General features: G+C 37.6%; 4 protein-coding genes across 5 annotated transcripts; 2 read left to right on the top strand and 2 right to left on the bottom strand.

Moving 5' to 3' along the window:
• Positions 1–981: 981 nt before the first annotated feature.
• Positions 982–6528, bottom strand: LOC141826583 (kinesin-like protein KIN-14F). Its single transcript, XM_074713842.1, has 19 exons — positions 6405–6528; positions 6028–6194; positions 5784–5927; positions 5309–5563; positions 5161–5232; positions 4997–5065; positions 4590–4679; positions 4386–4514; positions 4199–4280; positions 4021–4116; positions 3761–3934; positions 3567–3673; positions 3247–3422; positions 2900–3061; positions 2570–2823; positions 2326–2489; positions 2023–2199; positions 1171–1706; positions 982–1075 (listed from the first exon to the last, which is right to left on the bottom strand). The coding sequence occupies exons 1-19, from the start codon at positions 6526–6528 to the stop codon at positions 982–984; spliced, it is 3072 nt and encodes a 1023-aa protein (XP_074569943.1).
• Positions 6529–10871: 4343 nt separating this feature from the next.
• On the top strand, positions 10872–13905 carry LOC141828208 (peroxisomal membrane protein 11-3-like). Of its 2 annotated transcripts, none has more exons than XM_074715585.1 (2): positions 10872–11661; positions 13857–13905. In XM_074715585.1, exon 1 carries the CDS (start codon positions 10884–10886, stop codon positions 11658–11660), a length of 777 nt encoding a protein of 258 aa, XP_074571686.1. In that variant the 5' UTR covers positions 10872–10883; the 3' UTR covers position 11661; positions 13857–13905. The 2 variants fall into 2 exon arrangements, with proteins under 2 accessions (XP_074571686.1, XP_074571685.1); XM_074715584.1 differs by lacking the exon at positions 13857–13905 and adding an exon at positions 12286–12346.
• Positions 13906–14603: 698 nt separating this feature from the next.
• Positions 14604–15317, top strand: LOC141826019 (protein DOG1-like 4). The gene has a single exon (XM_074713277.1). The coding sequence runs from the start codon at positions 14604–14606 to the stop codon at positions 15237–15239; it is 636 nt and encodes a 211-aa protein (XP_074569378.1). The 3' UTR covers positions 15240–15317.
• A 113-nt stretch (positions 15318–15430) lies between these two features.
• Positions 15431–21845, bottom strand: LOC141827965 (peptide chain release factor PrfB2, chloroplastic). The gene is made up of 7 exons (XM_074715313.1): positions 21447–21845; positions 20560–20772; positions 19053–19154; positions 18092–18229; positions 16159–16463; positions 15833–15986; positions 15431–15764 (listed from the first exon to the last, which is right to left on the bottom strand). The coding sequence occupies exons 1-7, from the start codon at positions 21843–21845 to the stop codon at positions 15630–15632; spliced, it is 1446 nt and encodes a 481-aa protein (XP_074571414.1). The 3' UTR covers positions 15431–15629.
• Between the last annotated feature and the right edge of the window lie 855 nt (positions 21846–22700).

The raw sequence follows: 22700 nt of genomic DNA on the forward strand, positions 1-22700 counted from the left end.
TAGGAACTGTAGAAAGTAGCTTTATCTTCAATTATGGGTTAGTTAGTTAAAAAAAAGATGTCTACCTAAATATTTTCCAGGGGAAATAGATTATTTTTAATATTTGGTTGTAACTTTGAAACTATTTTTTTGGTGCTTCTTTTCTTTTTTCTTCCTTAGATATGTAATCATTTTGCATCTTGTAATTGCAAAGCTCAATTGTAAAACAAAAACAAAACATATGGCAAAGCAAGGGGGAAAAAAATTAACTCACAGCCATCAATTTTCCCTTGTCCTCAGGTCTCTGTGTGAGTTCAATAGCAGCCGTTGTAGCAGCCCCAGATGAAATTACAATCTGTAAATGTTTCACCAGGATACATTTGTATTGAAATGGTCGAGCAATTAAAAAAATAGGATATAGTAACACTCACCAGAAGTTTAGCAGTCTTGAAACCTGACCAATGAGCATGCATTAGATTAAGAATTCTAAGCACATAGCAATCAACTATTTCAAAATGGAATGCAGTTTGATCTTAGTAAGAGAGGCCAACTTGGATGACACTTCATCGATGAGATCCACATCAAGGACACGAGGAATGAAACTGATATCATATGAGGATCCAATCATCACAGCAGCAGAAATTTGAAGTAAATGAAGATATGATTTGGAGCACAAAATACAAGCAATGCCATTGCACAAATTACCTTATCGTGATACACATAACGAAATTGTTAGTATACCTCTATGAATTTGCCTCATTTTGCTCTTCCTTTTCTTTACAAATCGTAGACACGATGAAAAGAATAATACAACAATACACGTTTATCCATTGTCACAACTCCAGTGATACACTCATCATCTGGGATTATTGCTACTCATTAACTCTGCTTGAGAATGCCTCAAATCGATTTTTCCACTCTAATAGAAAGAACAAGCAGCAAGCCACTATATCAGAAACACCTCTATTTGTAATTGATAATCTTGCCAACCGATGGAGTTGGTTAATGTTTCCGGTCACCAGACATGGTCTGCCTTCCTATCCGGTTGGGCCCGTTGGATTTCTTGGAAGATGATAACTTTGTATGATTTGGAATCCTAAGTTGCAGATTGAAAAATAATGAATAATCGTGTAATACCTTTCACAAGAGTAAGAAATTTATGGCAATTTCAAGTCCGATCGACCAAATTACCTTGTATCAGGAGTTTTTGCTTGTGGCTTTGTCTGAGGCTTCTTGATCTTTGAACCACTCTCATTGTATGTGTTATGTACATTTTGGAGATTGAATTGCCATAGCATATCTGCTTCTGAAGAATCACTAGTTGTAACATCTAGGTCGTCTGAACCATCAGTTGCAGCGTAAAATGACTCTTTTCTTTGCCTATTTAGCTCATAGCTGCTATCTTTTCTGGTGATGACATTTTTATGACACTGTTCATCAGGATGAACCCTCATATCAGAAAGACATTGATGGTAAAACGGGTGATCAGGTGAAGTCCCATAACTCCCCTCCCAATCTATCATGTAATTGTCATCTGTAGCAACTGTCTCTTGCTTGTTTACCATAACCTTATCAACCCAGTCGCTGTAGACAATTTGTTTATCATCCTTGTTTGGATGATCCATTCTGGAACTACTTACTGTCCAGGGAGAACAGTCATTTGTTGTCAATGGATCTTGGAGATCAAAACTTGGAACTTTACGTCTCATCACAACATTACCCCTGACCTGAAAAGAAAGCAGAGTTGCTATCTATAAATAAATACAAACAACATAAAGGAAAAGTACATATTCTGAATTAAATCATATTTCAAGCAAGTTACTAGAGAGAAATTTACATTATTGCTTCAATATTTGTAGAAATGATAGAGAAGCATCTTCATGTCAACCAGACAATTAGCAGATACCGCTAAACTTGTAAGTTCATCTAGAAATTTTCAGAATTGTACACTATTGTACTGCATTTTTGTGACATGTACATTATCTAACAAAACAATTACAGCTAAAAGGAGGGTACTGGCTTGAACTAAAACAGAACACTTACTTCAATATTGCTAACTTCTTCCATAGGTTGTCTATGAGTAGTTTGACTGCTTAGATAAGCCCCACCATGACTGGAATGTCCGGGTGATGGTGTTGTAATATGGATGGAATCTGAACTAGGCAGCATATTCTGGTGAACAGTTTGTTTCCTTGCTAGGGCTGCTTTCAAGCTAGCTATCTGCATTATCGAAACAACTGTTTCTAAGAAACTCAAAAGAGACACTAAGAAGAATACAACATATGTATATAAAATGCACAAGTTATTGGATTATAGACATGCTACTGAGAGAAGAAAATATATAACCTGCTGCCTTAGTTCTTTGACTTCTCCACTTTCTTGATTCACTTGTGCAGCACCAAGCTCAACTGTGGAAACTCGTTCCGCAAATTTAAGTGTGCTAAGGGTTTCCCCAACCGCATCCATTTCTGGACTTATGTGGACAAACATCAAGGTCTTTGCTTGACCACCTATTTCACACAGGATATAAAATTTAAGTCCAAATATAGTATAACTTATTGATCTATATCCTTGGAAGAAAGCAACTTACCAAGAGAGTCTTGAAGAAGTTGTGTGAGTTTGCTATTTCTATAAGGAACATGTGAATTCTTTTGTGCAAGTGCAGATATCACATCGCCTAGAGCTGACAGAGATCTGTTTATATGTTGTGCTTCTTTTAGCCTTTCTCCTGTGACTTCAGATTTGTCAACCCTCTCACTGCCCGCCAGATCTACCAGATGTAAGCATCCACGGAGAACAGTTTCGGAAGTCAAGTCTCTTCCTTTAACATGAACAGTCAAGCAGCTGCATGTAAAGCATTCAAAAGACTTACAGGTTGAGTAAAATAAAGTCGATAATAAGGGGAAACTTTGGACATTACCTATGAGATCGACTGCTACGATCATTCAAAGCTGTAGCACCAACAACACGATTCTTGTGCCCAATATTCATTAGTTCCATTACATCAGATGTTGACGCAACAGGTACTAAGTTTGCATTGGGAACATTAAGTCCTTTCTCCGAAGTATTCCGAATTTCTAATGTACTTACTTGTCAAGGGAGCAAAAATACAAAGGCAATTATAGCATAACCGACAACATGAAGGAACACTGAGCATGCATAATCCATTTGCCTCCATTCAAAAATTTTCACAAGGTAAGTATAGACAGATATCAACAAAATAAACAGTAGATTTTAAAATAAAAAAGTTCCTAGGTGAGAGGATATCGTTTGTTAATGCCTTCGCTGAGGAGATCCCTAACTTGCTCGTTGTATATCTCAATCATTTGAACACTGATCTCATAACTAAATGTACACTTCCTTTGTTCAGCAAGTTTAAATAAATCACTTAAAGCTCTGTAATTCACACCTAGTGTTTGCTCATTTAGAACCTTGGGTCCACTCTGCGCAGCCATAAAAGAAATTGTATCATTCTTTAAATGCATTTAATCATCAACAAAATTAGCTATACTTTCATGCCATGAAGATTTTGTTTACTTCAAAATGAATAAACTTCAAAAGTAATCAATAGAAGGTATGTAATATACCATAGTGTAAGTCTTTCCTGATCCAGTCTGGCCATATGCAAATATGCAAACATTGTAACCATCAAGAATGGATCGGATTAGAGGCTGTGTATCAGAAAATACTTGCTCTGCAACATGATTACATGTAAGAGTGATGCTTCACCATTCTATGAATGTGAATAAATATGCATATCATATAACAAAACTCCAACGACCTTGTGTTGCAGATGAGCCAAATACTTTATTGAAGTTGAAAGATCTACGTCCTTCTTTTCCATACTTCGAGGGAGTTATTATCGAGATACTACCCTCATCAAATGAACCTATGCAATTATTACTCAACTGTCCTGCTAGGAAGGGTCTCACTCGGCAATAGACCCTAATGCTCCCTGATATTATAAAAAAAAAAGAACTCACAAGTTAGTAGGAGCACATTTCTCTCCTAATACAAAGATAAAATTCTTTGTTTTTTTACCTTTAAGATCTTGAACTTCATTGTACAACTTTCTGTTCTCCTCAAGAGCCTTGTGATAACCTGAAGCAGCATTGGCAAGGCTATATACACACTCTCCTAAAATTCAAATTCATCAGCAGGATAATTGGTAATCAATAGCAAGGCATTATATAATATTTTCATACAATTTGTGCCTTACCAAGTTTACTAAATTCCTCGGTGCGCATCATTTGCATTACCCCTATTCCAACTTTTGTACTTTGAAGAGTATGCTTAAGTTCCTACAGTTTATAAATAATGCTACCAGTTTATTACTCTAATGCCATAACTCAATTCATTTAACTAATAAACAAATTATAGCCTAGCCTTCAAACAGGAAAAGGAACCTGAATAGCTCTATCTTGTTTGAAAATCAGTTGTTGCATTAAAAGCTTTTCTTTTGACGGCTCTCCTTTGGATATCTTCTTATTATAGCCCTCTTCTTTCGACTTTGCAAAAATGCTTTCTTCAATTTCCTTTTAGGAAAAATTAAATTAGTCTATTTGCTAGTATTGCATCAGTATTTAGATAGTAGCAATTGTGCATTATACCTCTGTTCCACTGTCAGCAGATAAAGTACCTATTGAAGCCTTTGTCTTGACCAATGTGCAATTGTCGATGCCCTTTGAAGTTGATTTATCCTGTTTGGTTAAGTAATCATATGAATCAGTTGATTGATGATGCTTTTTCAGTGATAAGAAAGTAATGTTTACTCATATTACTATGACATGTTTCCAGATTTCATTCAAGTGAAGGAAAGATTATTACTTCATAGTTAACAAAGACTGCATGTTACTTGGCCAACATCAACATAAGAAATCTAAGGTTGGATATAAGCAGAAGCAACAATCACAAAATAGAAACATACTCGTATGTCTGAATGGATTTTTCCATAGCTTTAAAAAGATAACAGTTTTCTATCTACTTCATCAAAACTGCTTTAAAAATTGAAACATACCAAGTTATTTTGTTTTGTAATACGATGTTCAAATTCCTCCATTACTTTATTCAACAATGACTCCACAAGCTGCAACAAAATATAATATTTACAAAACCTAAATAAAAGCAAGTTCTTTTAAGAATAAATAAAGGGTCTTTATGGAGATATTTAGCAAGCTTTACCAGAGGAAGTTCTTCAGGCTTCTTGTTTGATAAAGCGGCATGGACAAGCATATTTAAAGGACCCGAAGTGGTCTGTTGCCAACGAAGACATCAGTGAAAAGTGGAACTAATATACCTTTTATAATTTATTAATATGTCAATTACTAACCATTTCACTGGACTCTAAAGGGACATCCCCATCAAAAAATTGTTCAGCTCGTAGATGATCATTGTCACTCGTATATTGATTTTTTAAAAATGAACTCTTTGAATTTTCTGAATTTTTCTTCAACAAATGCTTGCCTGAGATGGATGGTTTAAGGTTTGCACCAGATCTCCAAGTACCATGCCCACCCATTCGTTTCCACTCAGCATAACCCTTGAGAGCAAGAATGCAATCAAAAATTCTAGCACTCTTGCCTCCCTGGAGTTCAAGCAAACAGAATACAAAGTAAGAACCAGATGACTTCAAAACTGATTTTGTTAATAATTGTAATTTCGACAGGAAAAACAATAATTCTCGAGCAATCAGTGTTACAATATCCATAGCTTTGAAGTAACATTAAGTATTTTAAGTGCCTAAATTTAACATACAGAAATTTCATATTGCTGAACTTTTACTTTTTAACAGTTCCAAGCACTACCTGTTCTAGATCAGATGCCTCAAAAGTGGGCAGACCCATTTCTTGTGCTGATACAAGGAAGTTCCTCACGTTTTCAAAATACTGATATGCTGAGAGCGCTGCTCCATCTGGTTGTTGAATTGTGTCTCCAGGATTGACAACCACCTGCATTTCATAGAATGAGAAAATCTCAGGAGGAGAGAAGGAAAAAAAAAGGATCAACGTAGTCTAGAACATGGGCAACGATAAAAAAAAACATACTCACTTTTGGTACCGCACCGGGTTGAACCTTGTTGAGAGCATTACAAAGGATTATCCCATTCCTCAATCCAAGCCTGAATTCTTCCTCCGAAGGCTCGTTGGGCAAATCTTTTGCAACTACAACTCCAACCACCGTTCTCAACCATCCGGCTGCCTCGTACCTCCTCGCCGCTGCCATTAAATCGAAAAATACCTCTGATTTGAATCATCCGTCACGAACTCAAAGGAAACCATACATCCACAAGAAAATCATTGGGGAAAAAAAATTCTACAAGAAGCAATCGCCAATCTTCCCCGATTAAAATAGATTAACAGTAGTTATTACTTATTACATTTACTATGACAAAATCAAATTGGAGAAGGGGTGAAGAACAGATTTACCCGCTTCCTCGGCCTTCCTCGAGGCCAAGTTGGTATCGCTAAACCTAGCACCATGCTCCTTCAAGACGTCTTCAACCACCGAAGCTAGCGAAAACGACAGAAACCCCTCCGACGCCGTCGCCATTGCCCACGACCCGCGATCCACGGAACTTCCAGCGGCGTCAGGAATGGAGACTTAGAGATCGCCGCAGGAGAAAATCAAGGAATCCAATTCCTCCTCCTCCTGTGGCCTGCTTTGCGGAGCGGAGACAGGAAAGGGTCCTGGACTGAACCTTGCTGTGTCCACTTCGTGCTGCTGCTGCTGCTGCTGCTTGAGTTATAGCTACTCTTCTTTTCCAGTGGCTTTAATATTTTATAAATTCCGAAACTAGTCGGCGCTAAATTGCATATTTTGTACCGTAAAATTTACTTCTTCGAGGGCCTCGGTAGATAATTTTCAAAAGTCGAGGGGTAGGCGTGGGAAGCGGCGGTTGGATTTATTAACGTGGTGGTGTCAACTGGCGCACGTCGCTCCCCGGTCTGACCCACCACACCGGACCACCCCCAACGGTCAAAAAAAATTCAAAAGTCCTTATGCGAACCAAATCAAAATGTGGCTCGGACTCTCTCTCTCTCTCTCGGCTTTTGTAACAAATACAAATCGAGTGGGTAAAGTGAACCCGGTTCAATTGAGTAGAAAGTACAAGTAGACTATAAACAAGTTAAATTGAGTTGAATTTTATATGTTCTGGGACATAACTGAGTTAGTTATGACAGAATAAATTTACAGAAGAGAATATATAAGAGTTCAAATCTTGACGAAGCCGAGCAATACTCTCCTCCGTCGTGATCAATTGTAATTTCTTGATTTATCTCCTCACAGATGATCGTGGACCCGATCGTGTGGGATTGTTAGGGTGGCGGATTTCATTTTTTGCAGAAGAAGAGTTGAATTTTATATTATTTAAATTTATTTGATAGAATGGAATTTAAAATGAACGGTTGTTCAAATTGAATTTAAATTTTTTTATAAATTTAAAATTTTTTATTTAATGTAGTGAAAATTTTATTGATTCGAATATAAATATCAAAAATAATCTTTTTAAAAACCTATTGATTTTGTCCAATATTACTAATCAAAAATCTCAAAAAATATTATTGATGATCAAAAAATATCAAAAATCAATTAAATAAATATTTTAAATAATCTCAAAATCCTAATTTAGTAAAAGACGAAAATAATCTCAAAACCCTAACTCTCAAACCCTAAAATTCTTCCTAGCCTTCAAAAAATACTTCAAATGATATTTTTTTTAATCTAAAATTGGATCATTACAAATTACATACGATAACAAATATAAATTTTTAAACGAACTTCGATATGATATATTATATATCTCATGATTCAATCCAAATAGAAAATTTATAACACTAAGTTTTCTCACCAATTGCTTTAAAATTATATTATAAAAAAAAACCATTTAGGGAATCTAAAGTAAAGTAAAGTAAAGGAGATCTTCAACCTAACTTTATCTATTTCATCTAGCTGTTGAACAAGTTAATCTTGTTGATTTACAATCAACAAAACAAAATCCATGGAGGCTCCCCTCCTTGCACTTTGCAAAAGGTAGGTCATTTTTGCAATCATTCAACTCACTTGCTTGCAATGATGCCGATAGCTCTTTAGCTTGCACAATGAGAACTAAATTTATATTTAGCTAGTTGGCAAAAGTCGATGGATGGACCCGAAACCCCCTCGATTGGTGGTGGGTTTGCCCTACACTCTTCTCCTTTTTCCAACCACATGACTCTTCGTTGCGTTCCTTTTCTTTCCGTCCGCAATTAAACTCGAAGCCTCTTCATTCGCGAGCACAACTAAGTGAGGGAGGCAACTAAGCAATCGATTATCAAATTGCAAAGTGGCTCAAGATGGACAGCTCAACTCCTCACCAACGGCCATCGAAGAGTTTAGAAAGAAGAGATTTAGTCATTTAGATATGAAATTAGGGAAGTTATTGATTGAACTTTGTCATATTAATCATGATGCTTAATCATGTTCTTAGTAGAACACTTGATGGGGCATCTCTTTCTTTAAGTATATTTAGCTTAATTAAATTCCTATAACAAAAAATTTCATTATTTCGATTTTGCTCATGGGCCAAACACAGTAAGGCCCAATAGAAGCCCAATTAGTGTTTGGGCCAAACCCAATATACAAATTTAGACTCACACCTAACTTGCAAGTCAGTCTAGTCGGAGTCGGGTCAGATCTGACATAGCCTGATCCATTCTAGGTCGTGTTGTGCTAAGCCTGACTTAATTTGTAGGCCAACCCCTACACTATAAAGTGCAATTTGAATATTTAAATAATAATAATAATAAATAGGAGAAAACAAGGAGAATTTTTTTAAAAGAAAATAGAAAAGTATCTAGAAAATTTCAGAGGTAGATTTTTTTTATTTTCTTATTTAAGCAAAAATCCAGAGGGGCACTTTTTTTTTTTTTTTTGTCAAAATGGACTATCGTCCCAACTTAAATGGCATAACTATCCTCCATTATTATTTCTATTATTATCTCATCTATATTTTCTTTATAAATCCTGAATCAATCAGGTACATTGTAGTAGTTATGAAATTATAACTGCTATATATGTTGCAGTTGCTATAATTTCATAGTTGTTATAATTTGTAGTTGTTATAATGCATCATTTATGCTTTGTTTCGGAGGAGGTGAGGGAAAGGGAGAGAAGGGTAAATAAGGAGAAGGTGAAATTTGACCCATATTTGGGATGGAGTGAGTTAAGGAGAGGAAAGGGAAAAAAGGGTAAGCTTAATCCTTCCACGCTCGTTAGAATTTCTTACACTTCGATTTAAAGGATAAGGAAGGGGAAGAAAAACTTAAAAATATTTTATTTCAATTTTATCCTTATTTTAAAATATTAATTCTCAAATTAATTCATCTATTTAGATATTTCATTTTTGCGTTGTCGCTTCTCACACAACGCGTGTCGTCACCGTTCATTGTCTAACTGCTCACACTCCACGACGTCAGCGTTGGCGTCGGCATCGACCCTCGTTGTAAATCTTTTTGAGGATAAGACTTAAGAGAACAAAGACAGATAAACCTAATCTTCTTTTTCTCCTTCCAAAACAGAGACTTATTCAAAGAGCATACGTTGTCTATTTTAGAATCTTCCATATCTTAACTTTTACAAATAATATTGATAAAATTTTATAATTTTCCATCTGTCCTTTACATACATAATTTTTTTAGATATTTTTATAATTTTATATATTTAATATTCATTTTTCTTCTTTTTCTCCCAATAAGGTAACACTTGTTATGTTAACGAACCTATTATCCATTTCAAACAAGGGGAATATAATTATTTTACTTTTTTTTTCCCCTTCTTTCCTTTTTTTTCCCTTCCGTTAATGAACTTTCTCTCATCCCATCCAATCAGAGCATTAAGAATTTTTCGAAAGCTCTGAAGAATTTTAATCATAATTATTTTTCATATTATAATAATGATATTTTCATAACTACCATAATTATTGTAGATTTGTAATTATAACCTTTATAATTATATAGTAATTAGAATTTCACAATTATTATAATAGGATTTCTATTCAAAATTTAAATAGAAAAATATAAGAGAGAGATAATAATGAAAATAATATAGTAAAAAGTAGTGGAATACTTACATTTTGTTTGAGAGGAGGTGAAGGAAGGGTAAATAAGAGGAAGAAAATTTTGAAACTTGTTTGAAAAAGAATGAGGGAAGAGGAGAAAAGGGTAAGTTTAAACCTTTTTTTACTCATGAAAAGAGAGATTTTTTTATACTCCAATTTAGGATGTAAGGAAAGGAAAGACAATTCTAAATATTATTTATTCCAATTTTATCCCTATTTTAAAATATTAATTCTTAAATAATTTTTTTTAATTTATTTAATCTAAAATTTTTAAATTTTTCTGGATGAGCAGAATCTTTTCACTCCTTTCTTATATCAGTAAATTTTTATAGAAATATATATATATAAATACTGATTTATTCTTTGTCGTACCAAAATATACATATTCTATATTTCCCATGCTTATTGTATGTCTACTCATTATTTTTTTAAATTTTTTATTAATTTTAGATGATCTTATAAGGTGATTTTAATAAGAAAAATCTTAAATCGACTTAATGACTATATATATATTTTTTATATGTAAATTTATTTTTAAAAATAAAGATATTTTTTATAATTTTATATATTTAATTTTCATTCTAATTAAATATTACTTTCTTTTTTTCTCCTCTCTTTCTTCCCATTAATGAACCTACTTTCTCACCTCATCTGCGTTAGGGTTACGAAAAAGCTTATTGTTGAAAGGAAGAAGAGTAGTACACGTCACAGCTACCTCGTGTTTTGACCCCACACCGGATCTGAATCGGTCTTTAGTCAAACTCGACTCAAGCGATCGCTTCCTGCCTTTTTTGGTTTTTTTCCTTCCATGGCGGATCTCGCAGTGGCAGACCCGTCCCAGAAGCCCTCCGCCCCTCCGCCGCCGCCCGCGGCAGCAAGGCCGTCGAGGGGCGGCGAACGCGACTTTCTGCTTCACCTCGAAGCTTATCTCGCCCGCCGCGATGGCGTCGATAAGCTCCTCAAGATCTCCCGCTACGCCGCCAAGGTCGCCCTCGCTGCCCCCTCCTCCCCGCTGCCCGCGGCCCTCGCGCTCCGCCTCAAGTCTTTTGAATCCAGCGTCGGTCTTAGCCGCAAGGCCTTCCGCCTCGGCAAGTTCGTTCAGGATCTCAACGCACTCCGTGCCGCCGTTGACGGTGCGCTCGCCCCCGCTGATCGCTTCCTCGCCGTCGTCGCATACGGCGGCGAGGGCGCCTACTATTTCGTCGAGCAGTTCGTGTGGCTTTGCAAGGCGGGCCTTATACCCTCCGAATACTCGCGCCGGCTCCAAAAGATCAGCGCTTGGACGGAGCTTATCGGCTACTTCGGCAGCGTCGCCCTAAAGGCAAGAGAAGTACGAAGAATCCAATCTTTGATCAGATCAAGGATCGATAGCATGAAATCCAAAGAGGATGATGAGGAAATTAGGAAACTGAGAACGAAGCTGCTGCTAAAGCAACTCTCCATCGTTCAAGACCTCGCTGATGGTCTGATGGCGCTCGGAGACGTGAGAGATGGAAAGGGGTTTCTCTCAAACACTCTACTGATGGCTTCGGCCGGCCTCTTCTCAGCACTCATCAGCACTCACAAGAATTGGACTTCTTCCTGAGGTACTCTCTGTTCATTTCTCTCAGAATAAGCAAGGCCAAGGCCATTAGAATCGAAATGCCTTCTGTAGCTCCATTTGTCTACATTTTCTTAGACTATATGATTGATGATACATTACTAGCTGTGCTATTTGTGTCATTTTTGAAGCTGAATTTAATGAATAAAAGCAAATTGGCTTCTAAAAGACAACATGATAGCTAAATTTGGATTAAGAAATTGCCTTTTCACTGTAAGCATCACAAAGTTATTCTCGATTACTTGCATTTGTATTAGTAATCAGATTGCTTATTTGTGTAAGAAACAAAGTAGGCTTGGAGCTTGATTTACACAAGGAGAGTTCAGACATGAAAAAGAATGCTAGAGTGCTACTGAAGTCATTGAAGTGTCTGTATATACATTTTCAGATACATATGCATACAGTTCATCAGATTCTCGACATACTTTTCGAATTTGTTCTCCATGCCTAAAGCCAATTCTTTCCACTTATTTCATCTTGGCTTCTAATTGACAATACAGATTTATGTCTGAACCTGTGAATTAGGTTAGATATTTTATTGACTTCCATTTTTTTGCTGGTTGTGTAACTAATACACTTATTAATTTAATATTGTGACAATGTTTGTTAGGCAAAAGAATCAAATCTTTTTGAGTGGAGGGTGTAAGGGGTAGATGGAAGCAAAACAAAAAAAAAAAAAAAAAAGCATTAGAGCTTAATGAAGAGATAAGAGTAAATTGGAATAGCCTCAATTTGAATGTTATATTTGGATTTCGCTTGTATTATAGGTTTGATTAAGTAATTGTGTCAGTAAGCTTCGTGTTGGGTAAACTTCAATTTGTATGCTCACAAGGCGGTATCGCCTTTTTGAATTGGCTAGTTCATTTTCTACTCTAATACCATTTGCTATCAGCCCTTGAATCCAATTACATTTGGTTTCTTCATTCTTATGATGTGTCTCTTAGTGAAGTATCGGATTCACCGTACTGCAAACTTGGGCGTGTACATTTGCTTTGCTTATTACATCAGAAGAGCGGTAAACACCGAAACTTTTAATTTATTCAACTAAATCTTGATCCTATTTCTGGTCTCAACCTGACTTTAGGTCTTGGTCTCACCCCGAAAGAGGCATTTTTTTTAGCAAATTCAGAGTCCCTTGGATGTTTTTCATACTCGTTCACAAGTACCTCTTCTTATATTTCGTTGTTGAGCTTCTTTATCCTCCCCATTTAGTGTTTACTTGCTTAAATCTAGTTGGTTTAAAAGTGAGTTACCTTCTGGTGTTTATTGTCTATTGCTCCTTTGTCATCCAAAAATGTGATTCAGCCATCACTGACTTGAATCTTTGAAAGATGCAACACAGTATGAAGTGTTGAAAGTTAAAGTGAGCTGAACTAAGTGTTTGGAAAGCTAGTTTAGGAGCTTGAAGGCCTTTGTGACTGAGATGTACCGATTTATCGGTCAGTTGGTCTAGCAAGCAGGCAATATTCTGAGTTGCTTGAATAACCCACATTCTGTTTGAGTTATGAGGTTGGTTTTGAGGTAAGTGTAAAGTGTCAACCCTAAACCCTAAACCCTAAAATCGAAACTCCTAAACTCTAAATGATGTAATAGAAGTCTGAAAAATTCTGTGCTTTTGGCGCAAGAGTTTCTTAGAACTAAAATATATGATATAGAACTCTCTAAAGAGCAATTCTGTTATGTCTTGTGATTATATCTTTGGATTCATAGAACTAAATGTCGAAGACTTTTCTTTCCCGACAATCGGAAACACCTTCAGGATGGAAAAGCCGATCAAGTTTTGTATTAGGTGGATTCGTTGAAGGATTTTTTGATCTTGTGACCATCCATCAAGACATCACGATCGAATTTGTTGACACAAGCTCTCTCGAATCAGTTGAGTAGATTATAATAGGTCTACTTGATGTTTAACCAAGTGAAACACTTATGGTTGCTAGTAAACATTAGTTAGATGGTACTCCGTCTGAATGAGTAGTCGATTGATGGTCCGAAAGAACTTCGATGGTGAGGTTATCATCGGAGAATATTATAAGAATATTCATGACTATTTTTGATATTTAATGAAAAAAAATCTAGTGATCAGCGGACAAATTTCAAATTACAAATTGACAAAAATGATCATTTTGTTTTTGATCTCGACTCACTCCTATAGTTTATTATCCGTTTGTGCTGAATCTATAGGATAAAGATGGCATACTGGAGAAGGAAATGTTGGAAGGGCGTCAAAAGATATGTTGAAATTCATCAGATCTATAGGATAAAGATGGCATACTGGATAAGGAAATGTTGGAAGGGCGTCAAAAGATATGTTGAAATTCATCAGTTCAACGGTCTCGTACCACAATTTATATGATAAATTAAAAAATTACAATGGATCATTACGAAAAAAATATTATATCAATTTTGTTAAAATTTAATTTTTATTTATTTTAATAAATTTGTTTCATAATAATTAATTCAACTGTCTTCCGGAACGGACGGTGCATTGCGATTAAAGTAAGAACAGAAACATTATCTAACGATAGATGAAACCTAGAAATGAACAGATAAATAAGAAGTACGGTTATGACAAGGCGGTTCTGACTATTACCAAGGGCACTGGCGGTTGAGAGAGAGAGAGTTCTTTAAATTAAATATTAAATCTTAAAATTTAAATCCGAAAAAAGTTTTAAAAAATATTTTCACTGTCATTCTTCTTCATCACTCCCACCGCTCTCCGCCACCCCGCCTCCCTCTCGCCACCGCCTATCTCCCCTCTCCCCGCCCGCCGCCTATCTCTCCTCTCCCCCGCCCGCCTTCTAAACTTTTGTTTTGTTTTATTTTTGCTTCCTTCTTAAGGAAATGAACGCTATTTCTACCCCCCACCGCGATCCTCTGCTCGCCCTCCAACAGCACGGCGGACCGCGCCTTGCCTTGCCGTGCCGTGCCATGGAGGCCTTCTTCGACTCCTGGTTCGGCCGCCTCGACAACCTCCGCTCCGACCTCCTCCACGCCTTCAGCCACCGGCCCGACCTGGTGCCCCAGGCCGTCGACGCCGTGCTCTCCCACTACCGCGACTACCGCGACGCCAAGCTCCGCCTCGCCGACTCCGACGTCCTCCGCGCCCTCACCCACCCCTGGCTCACCCCCTTCGAGCGCATCTTCCTCTGGGTCGCCGGCTGGAAGCCCTCCCTCGCCTTCCGCCTCCTGCTCGGACACTGCCCCCTCTCCCCGGACCAGCGCGCCGCCGTCGAGGTCCTCCGCCGCGAAGTCCAGCTGGCGGAGCACCGGATCTCCGAGGACATGGCCTGCGCGCAGGAAGCCATGGCCGGCCACACGGTGCTCGAGGCCGTGAGAGCCGACCTGTACGCCAACGGGAGCGCCTGGGCGGCGGCCGCTGACGAAGTGCTGCGGGCGCTGCGGCTGGTCGTCGGCGCCGCAGAGGAGCTGCGGGAAGCCACCCTGCGCCGGCTGGTGGCGATCCTGACGGCGGCACAGATGGCGGAGTTTCTCGCCGCCGCGGTGGAGCTCAGGCTCCGCGTGCGGCGATGGGGCTTGCGACGCAACGGCGGGCAGTCCGCCTGAGATGGGCTGCAATCGCCGGCGAACTCTACTTCCGTCGAGAAGTTAATAAGATAAGAGAGTTTAATTAAGAGCACTTAAGCGAGCTATAATCACAAGTATTAATGAAGCTTTAGTTAATTATAGTTTTTTAATCCTACTAACATGTCGTCGTCCATTTAGTACGCTACGATCGATCAAAAACACTGAAAAAAAACAAATGTTAATCAGAAACAAATCACAGCTCTCTGAGGCAACCAAGAAATATCGAAAACATGAACCAGACACGAACAGATAAAGACATCATAACAATTAGAAAAATAATATACTACATGAAAAATATAATATAAAATTTAACATGACACACTTAACTGCATGAATATGGAATCCATTGCATGAAGTATGTCGATTCGTTCATTCTCCGTTGTCGGTCTTATCGAGTGAAGCTGACAAAAAACTCAATATGAAGCCGTCAAGATCGCCGTCCAGAACAGAATCCGGGTCCGAGACTTCATAGTTTGTTCTTAGATCTTTGACCATGCGATACGGCTGCGGCGGTGAATATGAGTTAAAAATAAGTTTTAAAGTATCAGATGGAGGGAGGCAGATGATCATACATGGAGGACGTAAGTTCTTATTTGGTTGCCCCAGCTAATTTCTGAAAGAGATTGAGTGTGCTCTGCAGTTACTTGAGCTTGCCGGGCCATCTCAAGCTGATCTAACCGAGATTGAAGCACTGCCATTGCTGATGCTTTATTTTGATGCTGAGATCTGAATTGATCCCAAACGACTAGTCATAAGTATGTCTATCATACAAACACTATCACTAGAAGCATCTACTTCAAAAGCTTTGTTGCCAAGTTCAAGATCGAGAATGACCAAAGTTCTTAAATAGACCTTTAGAACTCTTAATCAGAAACAGTAGTAAGGGTATGATAAATACCTTTCATTTTGACATTGAGCAGAAATTCCTGTGGGAATATGCACTATTCTGACTGCACTTTCTGTTGTATTGACATGTTGGCCACCGGCACCACTAGCGCGACAACGTTCAATTCGGAGATCTGATTCTTTTATTTGATATTTCGTGGATCCATCTCCAAGTATTGGAATCACTGCAACGGCAGCAAAAGAAGTATGGCGTCGCTTACCAGTGTCAAAAGGCGAAATCCTTACCAGCCTATGCGCTCCAACTTCTGCCTTGGCATATCCAAATGCATAATCACCATCGAGTTTAATTGTCGCACGCTGAAAGAATGTCCAACATTATCATCATCGCACCAACAATAAGAAGTAAAAAAAAAAGTAGAATGAATTTTTTGTGAGTTTCACAAATTTGAAGCATGTGGAGAAGTGTTTCAGAGCAAGATGAACATTTCTGATGTTAGCATTCCTGGCAGGAACATGGGGAACGCAATGATCTATGGAAAATATACTCTTAAAATGATGAGAGAAAAGAATACAAATAGGTGGCTGCAATTATTAATTCATAATATAATTATACAATAATTTATTTGATTGCTAAATCTATAACACAATTTTGAGGTTTTAATCATTCTAATGTTTTTGATGTGGCACATTGCATGACTTTCTACAATCACACTATTTAACAATTTTAAACCGAATATTAGAACTTTTAAAAAATGACTAAAATAAATTATAAAATTTTATTCTAAATTTTGATCAGTGTCACAACAAACTAATCATAAGTATGCTTGATTTGTTATAAACTTGAAAGCGTGTAAATTTGTTAAAGACAAATTTTAAAATTTGCCAATAACGAAAGCAGCACTTTATAAAACAGTAACATTTATAGACCTGTGATCAAGGTTTGAAATCTCGTGCCGTATCGGACGATATGCACGAAATTTTTCGTTCTGATGAGGCACCGACACCGGCACACGAAATCCAGCCGGGAACGCCGCCGGAGGCGTCGCCCGGGCTCGGCGACCCGGAGGCGTCGCCCGGGCTCGGCGACCCGGAGGCGTCGCCCGGGCTTGGTGACGCCTCCGGAGGCGTCGCGCGGCCTCGGTGACGCCTCCGGAGGCGTCGCGCGGCCTCGGCGACGCCTCCGGCGGCGTCGCGAGGCCTCGGCGACGCCGCCGGAGGCCCCGCCCGGGGCCGGCGACGCCGCTGGGCCCGGTGATGCTCCGCGCCGGCCGCGATCGCGCGATTTTTTTTTTCTGTTTAAAACTTTAGGTTTAATTAGGATTTTAATAATTAACTCCTAGCTATAATTCAAAATTATAATTTAGAATAGTTTAAATAGGCTTTATTAAAACCTATAAAATTATCAAAAAAATTTTATTTTTTATTTTTAAATATTTAGATTAAATTTTTTATTTTAATTAATATATTTTATATTTTAAAAATACCGAAACTATACCGGCACGGTACGATACGGTACCGAAACTGTATCGTTCCGGTCCAGGACCGAAACTCCGGCACGGCTCGATATTTTAAACCTTGCCTGTGATTGCCCTAATTAAAGCCCGAATGTTTAAAATCAAAGATTGCCTGCAAGATTGCCATTAAGAGTTTACTTGTTTTATTTATATTGCAGTAACCTTAACCAGAGCCCATGTGCAGAAACAGCCTAACAAAAATTGTAAGCTTGATATTTTGTTCTCATGTGTTCCGGGTAATTTGAGACTAAATGTTATGAGAAGACGATTTTTCTATTTGTATATGAAGTGACGCTCAAGTTGTATAATCAATCTAAACAGATCCAAGTGAATGATGGCAAGACATTAGGGATTATAAAATTGATTAACCTTCAAATTCCTTGTCGTGGAAGTAGAAAAACAAATGAGTTTAAGTTTGAAAAGATACAACAATACATAAAAAAGACTAGACTGCAAGTTAAGGAAATGAACCTTGATTCCTGCAATCTCACCAGGCATTTCCTCAATAACTGTAACTGCAAATCCACGGCGTTGAGCCCATGATTTGTACATGTTCATTACCATGGAAGCCCAGTCCATGCTCTCTGTTCCTCCAGCTCCAGCTTGCACCTGGGTCATGACAAATTTTTAAATCTACAGGGAAGAGATAAAGCTCTATCATGGTGAATTCCCTGAATATGACAGGGGTTCTTAGTAGCTCATTTGCAAAAGAATTAGGTTAACACAAAGCTAGGAGATAGATTGACATGATGTGACAAAAACTTGTACTTGACCATGTCATTTATTTGGTTAATTAGGAACTAAGAGACTATAAAAAGATGATTGAAATATAGACAAATAGTGAGTCATAATATGGAACTTCCATCTCAGTAGATTAAGTGAAAAACTTCCATTATCAATAAGAATCCAAGAGGAATTAAATTAACACAAAAGGCTGTTTATCATGCACCCATTGAACTTTGTTTAGCATGAATCCATTGGGAATGATGGATAAGCTGTCTATGCAGGAGACATGCATCTCAAACTGGAAAAATTAAGATATATTTATTTGAACTAGATATGCGTTAAAGCATACAAAATTTCAAGAAAGTAAGATTAATTGGCAAGCTATGAATTGAAACCGAGTCAGCATGGAGTCTCTGAGGAGGCATTGTTTCAAACCAATCAATTTCCTTATAGTCACCAATTAAAGAAAATAAATTGATGTCAAGTCCTCAACTACATGCTGGAAGAAAATTAATAAATGATAGACAAAGACATGTCAGTTCCAAGGGTCAGTTGACTAGGATACAAGGAGATATCCCAATAATTTTTAAGCTAAAGCAGTAACTTCTGCAATTAAAATAAGTAAAGCAGGTGATGGTACATTTAATACAAAAAGGAACAATTTTACAATTTAATCATCTGTAGGATTGTAAGTGATGGGAACAACCTCTATAAAGCAAGAGCAGGAATCATTATCCCCAGATAACAGAGCTTCAAGTTCTTTCTCTTTAGCATCCCTTCTCATGTTGACCAGTACGTTCATAGATTCCTTTAGGAACACAGAAAAAAACAAAGAGTCAAAATTAAATGTATCCTAAATGTGGAATCCTTGACCAAAAAAAGACCTGGTCAAGTTTGACTACTAACAAAAAGTGACAACTTTGACAGCCATATTGATGTATAATTTGGAACAGTAATACACTTTATCACTTTATGCATACATCACAAATGAAAAAGGAAGATTTTTTTCAAGCAAGTTGTCTAAGTGTGATTATTGAGCCAAGAGCCTAAGTGACTCGTCTCCATTAGTTCAAGAGATCAAGTTGCATCTGAAAGACCATTACATTGCCTCTTATTGTTGTGTTTGATTTCCAGAGGTCGAAGGGTTCAATCCTTTGATAAAATCAAGACAAGAAAAGGGTTCTTATTAAGCATTCTAAATTGCATTCTTATTGCCTTTTGTATGATTATTATTATTATTATTTTGTCTTTGTTAGTTTTGTGTACAGTGAATATTGCATGACACTATCTTCAGTGCTTTTGACTTGTGAGCTCCTTGAGACCTTACCCTAGCTCTGTGAGTGTGAGGGTCACCGAGATCATTGGCAATGTGCCTCCAAACTAGGGTTATTGCAGGGTTTCCCATGCAATATCCTGTAGTATAATGATAGTTTTGGCTATGGGCGTGGAACCTAGTGTCTATTTAGAGTAAGAAATACAAAGCAATTAGGATAGGAGTGAACTAGCTACTAGTTTCTAACTCAAGAGCATGAACAAGTCTCTTCTACCTTAAACACTACTAAGAGAAACCTAAGTTTGAGCAAGTAACTGTCAAATTATGGACACACACACACACACACACACAAAATATTCTGTAGTATGATGATAGTTTTGGCTATGGGCGTGGAACCTAGCTTTAAGTAAGAAATACAACGTAATTAGGATAGGAGTGAACTAGCTACTAGTTTCTAACTCAAGAGCATGAACAAAGCATTCAGAATCAAAGTAGTGTTACGTTAAACAACTGAAAAATTACAGATTTTATACCAAATAAAATAATAGTGGAAGCAAAGAATTAAGAGCAGTTACATTAAGTTGGGATCTTCGGGCCTACATGTTCACTTCCTGAAGGCTTAAATGTCATTAGGAATATGAAAGGTCAATGACCAGACTAATAAAGTGTACAGAGACAAATGATTGTAAAAGATAACCAACCCTTATAACAAGGACATACATGATGGTTGAGATTATGTACAAAAACCCAACAACATCAGTTAGATGTTATTTCTTCAATGCCAGCGACCACAATATATATAACGAAGTCATTCAAAACTCCAAAGAAGATATGCTGTGGTTTAAAAAATAATAATAAAATAATGAGAAAGAAAATAATGAAGACATTTAAGTATATAACTTAGGGGAAAACAACTACATGCCTATAAGTGAGAGCCCACCAATTCCAGTTCTTCATCATTCTCTTCCCGAGCAAGCTTGATCAAGTCTACATGCTCAAGTAGTTCTTGTTCGTAGCTATTTACATCTTTAATCCTGTTCAGAAGTTCACCGTGTTCACGACTTATTCTAGAAGCATAAGTAGGATCATCCCACAGGTCTGGCTTTCTTAGTGCAGCAGATAGCAGATCCAACCTAGCAATCAACTTTTTCCACTGCGAAGTTATACATATGTATCAACTTACTCCAGAACTAAAGATATATAAGAACATAAAGACTTATGTTAATACAGTGTATATAAACATCCAAAAAAGCAAAAAGAGCGTGGACACTAGTACTTTTACCCAACTGTATAAATTTTTATAATTGCTGAATAAATTATACTGACCCAGATAATACTAACTCAAGATGTGTCTTAGAACTATATAGGCCAGTTCAGTGGAGGTGACGTTGAAGTCATTGACAATGCAAATACAGAATCTCGATAAAGAAAATAAGAGATCACAGAAACTAAAACGAGGGTAACTTCAGCAAAAAAGAAAAAAAAATATTGTAAATTTTCAAACAACAAACTACCTTTATCAAAACTCTTATGTGAACAGATTGATGACGAAAGGTTAAAATTTTGAAATAGAAAGAACTTCAGAGTTGCACTAATTTGCTACACTAGGAGTTGTACTTCTACACTAGTTCTGGCCTTCCTTGCCGTCACAAGTTTAAGACCACAACCCACAAGTAAGCTTCCAACTTCTCCTGTTATAGGACGACTAAATCAGAATAGTCAATCTAAATTCCCACCGGAGTCGGATTACCGCTGGTACTATATATCAATAACTGCAGAAAAGCTCAATCAATAAGTAGCGACGGCTTAAGACGACTAAATTTCCACCTGCAATCGCTTCTTAATAAGCTGCACGGATTGTGCGATGGCGGCGGCGTGACTCCGCCAGTCGCTCTCGCTCTCATCGAGGATCGGCCAGCCCTTGGCGGCTATGGCATCCACCGTCAGCCCATCAGCAGTCATGGGCTGGGAAGAGAGCCGTCTGGGACCCTGAAAGCATGAAAAACAAGGGATCTTCCCTATCCCGAAGGATCCGCCGGCTGCTCCGCAGCCGCCCGTCCCATTCGGGAATCGCGCATGAGCTCGGGACGGCGAAAAGATGGAGGATGAACCCAGAGGGATGGCTACCGAAGGAATGATAGGATTGTTCTCCGAAAGGCGGAAGAGGAAGCGAGGAGATTCGGAGGAAGATCGCCATCGCCGTACCAGGGCCAAGAACACCACCATTACTTTTTTTTTCCTCCCTCGCCCACCCAACTGTATTGGACTGGGTCGCGTTTGTATCCCTAGGGTAGATTTCACTTTTTACAAAAAAAAAAATAAAAAAAAAAATATATATATATATATATATATGAGAATATTTTAAAATAAAAATAAAAAATTATTAAAAAAAATTCAAACCTACATCTTAGTAGTTAATAGTGATGGGCTCAAAGATATGCGCCCTGAGACATAGCTGAATTGATTATGACAGAATAGACTTATTGAAGAAAACAAAAATTCGAATCTCAACGACACCAAACAATACTCTTTTCAGTCATGACCAACTATAGTTTTTTGATTTACCTCTTCACAGATGATTATGGGATCGATTGTGTGAGACCGTTAGAGTAACGGATTCCTTTGCATGTGCATATACTAAAACCTAAACGTAAACAAATATTTTTCTAAACATAGATACCAGAAATATCTTTCTCAATTAAAAATCATTAAATTTTTCAATCCACAGACTATTTATAGAAATTTCACAGTCTTCAGATTGGAATTGCACACCTCACATCAGTTTTGCACTTTAATGTTACACGTCTACCACTTTCATTAAGCCCCAAGTAAAAATAGAGTTGCTGTCCTTAAATTCCAAAGCTGAAACTTAATTGGAAATTTGTGTATGGAATCTTCTTTGAACAATCTCCATAAAAATTTACTTATGTTTAAAAATACAATACACAAATGGATCCTGATGACAAAAATATAACCACAAAAATTGCAGATCTACCACTCCGACAAGCATCCGCTCTGATAAAAAAGGTGATATGAAACTTAACATAATATACCATGTATGAAAATTTTAACACAAATGGA

The sequence above is a fragment of the Curcuma longa genome, chromosome 4 (assembly GCF_044706935.1).
Source record: "Curcuma longa cultivar G26 ecotype Majalengka, Jawa Barat chromosome 4, ITB_CL_G26_1.1, whole genome shotgun sequence".
Taxonomy (NCBI): domain Eukaryota; kingdom Viridiplantae; phylum Streptophyta; class Magnoliopsida; order Zingiberales; family Zingiberaceae; genus Curcuma; species Curcuma longa.

Excerpts from the sequence above, each read along its gene's own strand:
- LOC141828208 (XM_074715585.1), top strand. The coding sequence starts at position 10,884 with ATGGCGGATCTCGCAGTGGCAGACCCGTCCCAGAAGCCCTCCGCCCCT.
- LOC141826583 (XM_074713842.1), bottom strand. The coding sequence starts at position 6,528 with ATGGCGACGGCGTCGGAGGGGTTTCTGTCGTTTTCGCTAGCTTCGGTG. Across the intron at positions 5,564-5,783 it reads AGGCATCTGATCTAGAACAG|GGAGGCAAGAGTGCTAGAAT; the intron begins GTAGTGCTTGGA and ends CTTGAACTCCAG. Across the intron at positions 2,200-2,325 it reads TCAAAGAACTAAGGCAGCAG|ATAGCTAGCTTGAAAGCAGC; the intron begins GTTATATATTTT and ends TCGATAATGCAG.
- LOC141827965 (XM_074715313.1), bottom strand. The coding sequence starts at position 21,845 with ATGGTGGTGTTCTTGGCCCTGGTACGGCGATGGCGATCTTCCTCCGAA. Across the intron at positions 20,773-21,446 it reads TTATTAAGAAGCGATTGCAG|TGGAAAAAGTTGATTGCTAG; the intron begins GTGGAAATTTAG and ends ATAACTTCGCAG. Across the intron at positions 15,765-15,832 it reads TAAGAACTTACGTCCTCCAT|CCGTATCGCATGGTCAAAGA; the intron begins GTATGATCATCT and ends TCACCGCCGCAG.
- LOC141826019 (XM_074713277.1), top strand. The coding sequence starts at position 14,604 with ATGGAGGCCTTCTTCGACTCCTGGTTCGGCCGCCTCGACAACCTCCGC.